Source organism: Rhipicephalus sanguineus, chromosome 3 (genome assembly GCF_013339695.2).
Source record: "Rhipicephalus sanguineus isolate Rsan-2018 chromosome 3, BIME_Rsan_1.4, whole genome shotgun sequence".
Classification (NCBI taxonomy): Eukaryota; Metazoa; Arthropoda; class Arachnida; order Ixodida; family Ixodidae; genus Rhipicephalus; species Rhipicephalus sanguineus.
Window position 1 is genome coordinate 192359990 of NC_051178.1, and position 3620 is coordinate 192363609.

The 3620-nt window shown below is 49.1% G+C and overlaps 1 protein-coding gene across 1 annotated transcript; it reads left to right on the top strand.

Moving 5' to 3' along the window:
- The first annotated feature begins 318 nt into the window (after positions 1 to 318).
- Positions 319 to 3359, top strand: LOC119386215 (rRNA 2'-O-methyltransferase fibrillarin-like). Its single transcript, XM_049414258.1, has 4 exons — positions 319 to 430; positions 1978 to 2096; positions 2886 to 3262; positions 3325 to 3359. The coding sequence occupies exons 2-4, from the start codon at positions 1987 to 1989 to the stop codon at positions 3357 to 3359; spliced, it is 522 nt and encodes a 173-aa protein (XP_049270215.1). The 5' UTR covers positions 319 to 430; positions 1978 to 1986.
- Positions 3360 to 3620: the final 261 nt, after the last annotated feature.

Below are 3620 nucleotides of genomic sequence, written 5' to 3' on the forward strand. Positions count from 1 at the left end.
ATTCATGAATTTACGTTGATCACGTAATGCTGCGACTTATAATAACAACAATAAAAGATAATTGAAGAGCGCGTGCTATGCGAACACTCATTCAGATCGTAGCAGACGACAAACGAGTGACGTCAGCGGACTAGCATTTGCAGCGCCATTAACAGGTGCAATACAAGGTCAAGAGCAAAATGTGCCGCGTGCTTTTCAATTGTACAAAATGTTTATTGTTCATCTTATAGTCTTTCACTAATATAAAGTAATTGGTATTGAAATTTTTGCAGCTGCGACATTTTCGAACTTTACAGTTTATCAGTCAGCAGCTTGGTTCCGCCAGTGGCGCTTCGATCGCAGCCGGCAAACCGGCGCCGGCGTCATTTTCTTCCCGTCATTCATTGCGTTTCTTTCATCGGATTGTGTGTGTTGAACACCGGACAAAAATGTGAGTTCGCCTTGTTATTCGTATTCAACTCGTCCGTTATACTTGGTGCTGACCATATAGGCCAACGCGGAATATCTGTGTTCGTTGAACTCTTCATAATGCTGCCGCCGTGACCTTCTCGCGTGTTCAATTCTTTGTCGAACCATCTAGGCCTAGCGCCGACGCCCGAAAGCGACGCACTTGTTCAGTGTAGTAGTGAGCGCTCGTTCCAAGTTGAGAACACTATCGTTCCCGCAATCTAGATGCCGTCTAGGTGTGTCTGAGTAAAGGTCATGAGATGAGCTAGCCGGTGAATAATTTACTGGTTTTACTATCTGTCAAGACTCGTGAGTAGGCCTAGTGGCGTCCTCGCGCCGAGTGAGTGGGAAAAAAGAAAAAGGTGATGGGAGTGTCTAGCGTTACGTCTAGACGCAACGGTACGAGCCGTTGCAGTTACGTCTGGACGTAAGAATAACGAGTCTTAAAAGTTACGTCCAGTGTGGCAATACAAATACAGCCCGTTAGACCTACCGAACCGATTGGCCTCAGTGGCGCAGCGGCTAGCGTGTCGTGCGTGTCGGAACTGCGAGGACGTTGGTTCGAACCTCGCTGCTGCAACTTTTTTTTTCTTTTTCTTTTTTTTTTTTTTTGTCTCACTTTTTTTTTTTCTTTTCTTCTTTTTTTTTTTTTTTCTCGTGTGTCTGCTGTCTGTTGCCAGAGAAGCGTTCTGACGCGGCTCTTGGGTTTGCCAGAGAAGCGCGACGCGGCTCTGCCCCGAAGGGCAGGGCTGCGCGGGCTAAACAGCGCTGGCGCGCGACAGCGGCCAGTAGCGCGTGACCGTGAGGCTGCGCAACCGGCCATTGAGCGTAGCGAATATGGCCGCACTCGCGAAAGGGAGGGCGAAGCCACGATTAGGTTGCCGCGCCGAAGGGCGCAGAGGGCATTCCTAGCAAGAGGAACATAATGTACTATCACGTTTGTGGAAAGCCACATGACTAGAGTCCCTAGAATTTCCCTGCTCCTTCAACAGGGAAAAATGCTAGGGGACTTTAGTCTGGACGTAACGATAGCGGTTACTACAAGTTACGTACTGGGACGTAACCCTAGCAACAGCCAAAGGTGATGCGTAGTGAGACGCTATGGTAACGATGACCTCACTGAAATGGCGCGGCTACTTATTTGCATTTCTTGACGTCGCCATGGTTGTCTTCGCGCTACTTAAAAGGGGTTTACGGCTGGTGTGCAGGTCTGTCAAGAGTTCGATCTGTTGTCGGCACCAAATGGCAATGCAAAGTGCGTTACACACTGCAATGATGAGGTGGTTGTGGTAATCGCGCAAGATAGCCACGCGAGACGTCGACACAATGGGACTGCACGTGCAACGTTTCTGCGACGTGCGAACTCCTATCAAAAAGTTTTTTGATTTTAGCAGTAGACTCGCACAGAAGCACTTAGTCGGTTACCGGAACCGGTTAACGTAATTGCTGTATCTGTAACTTGCCTCGTGATCATTTGCTTTCGCGTGCCGTGTGTGTGTTTCACTCACATTTGTCGTTTTGCTTCTGCAGCCCTGAAAGATGGATGGCGGAGGAATGCGCGGCAGGGGAGGCTACTCAAGAGGGATGAGCCGCGGAGACTTCACAAGAGGTCGTGGCGGACCTACAAGAGGCCGCGGTGGACCGCCTGGGTGAGTCGTGGGTTTTCTATTTTCGTGAATGTATCGTTGCAGCGTTATATAAAGGTTCTCGGGTATGTACTTGTCCACATCTCCGTTACGCACTCGGGGTCGTATTTGTATCGCACATCAGTCTTGCGGGTCTCTCCTTGCGTCATAATGCCGCGCACGCTATCAGCCTGACAATGGCAGCTACCTGTTGATTCACTGTGGTTGTCACTGTCAAGCCTCTTGCGTATGCATGGTCTAAGGCTCAGGTGCTTTGGGCTGTGTTCCTGTACGTGCTTATTAACAAGATCAAGTACGTTTTCGTTCTGTCAAGTGAATATATACCATTTTTGATTAGTTATGGCAATAGAAGATGACCACAATGTATACGAAATTTGACGTTGCACTGACACTAGCAGTTACGAGGCAGATACTGCTGGCTGTTTTGACTTCGTCTATTCTAATATGGTGTTGAACTTATAATGCTGGTAACAAGAGTGCTTACTGTGCTGTCAAGACTAGGCAGAGTTTTGTCAGGCAGTTTCTTGACTGTGTCTCTCATAGCCAGGGTTGCTTTGTGACATTTTTAGTTTACAGCGCTAAACAGATGAGTATGCGTCATCTCCTCCTTTGAACTTTGAAGTTCGTCCTCATCCCATTAGTGCTGTAAAGCACTTCAAAGGTGAACTATCACCAACTAGCCCGGGTTTCCCTTCTTGTGCTTTGGGATGTTAAACCCCATAATCCAAGCAGTTTATTAACCTCTAATTTTTAGTTTAGCAATTTTGTCAAGTCTGCATTTGTTCATCGCAGGGCCTTCAGGGGCGCACCACGAGGCGGCGGAGAATTCCAGGGCCGTGGACGGGGAGACTTCACACCGCGAGGCCGCGGAGACTTCTCGCGAGGTCGTGGTGGTGCCGGTGGTGACTTCTCTTCACGGGGAGGAGCCAGTGGAGAGTTTGTTCCCCGAGGTCGGGGTTTCACACCACGAGGACGAGGGGGACCTCCCACACGTGGACGGGGAGACTTTACACCAAGAGGCCGCGGAGACTTTACACCCAGGGGCCGTGGGGATTTCACACCAAGGGGTCGCGGCGACTTCACACCAAGGGGCCGTGGCGACTTCACACCGAGGGGCCGTGGAGATTTCGCACCTCGTGGAAGGGGCGATTTCAATGCTGCTCGTGGAGGTGAGCGCACATTTGTGTGGCCTCGTTTTTGCCAGTACACTGGCCTTGCATGTGCTGTGCAGCATCTGTGTTGATGTTTATCCCGTTTGGGAGCTAGTTCTGTGTAGCCCCTGTCAATTGCTCTATATTGCCCTTAAATGCAGCTTTTACACACGCGAGATCTTGTGTGCTAGACTCCTACAGTTTTAGCTGTAGTATTATGCTAACTGAGCTATTCTTTCTGGCCACACATGAGTTTAAGGGGGGACGCGGCTTTCGTATCGCGCAAAATGGCAAAAAAATCGATTTTTTGAAAATCACATTTTCAGTTTCTGTAGCCCTTTTTCTATCTGATTCCAAAATATCTTCACTGAAAACC

What these genes read in the sequence shown, in the direction of transcription:
- LOC119386215 (XM_049414258.1), top strand. Translation starts at nt 1,987, where the DNA reads ATGGATGGCGGAGGAATGCGCGGCAGGGGAGGCTACTCAAGAGGGATG. An exon ending in GGCCGCGGTGGACCGCCTGG is followed by an intron (nt 2,097 to 2,885) that starts GTGAGTCGTGGG and finishes TGTTCATCGCAG; the next exon opens with GGCCTTCAGGGGCGCACCAC. An exon ending in TTTCAATGCTGCTCGTGGAG is followed by an intron (nt 3,263 to 3,324) that starts GTGAGCGCACAT and finishes TGTGCTGTGCAG; the next exon opens with CATCTGTGTTGATGTTTATC.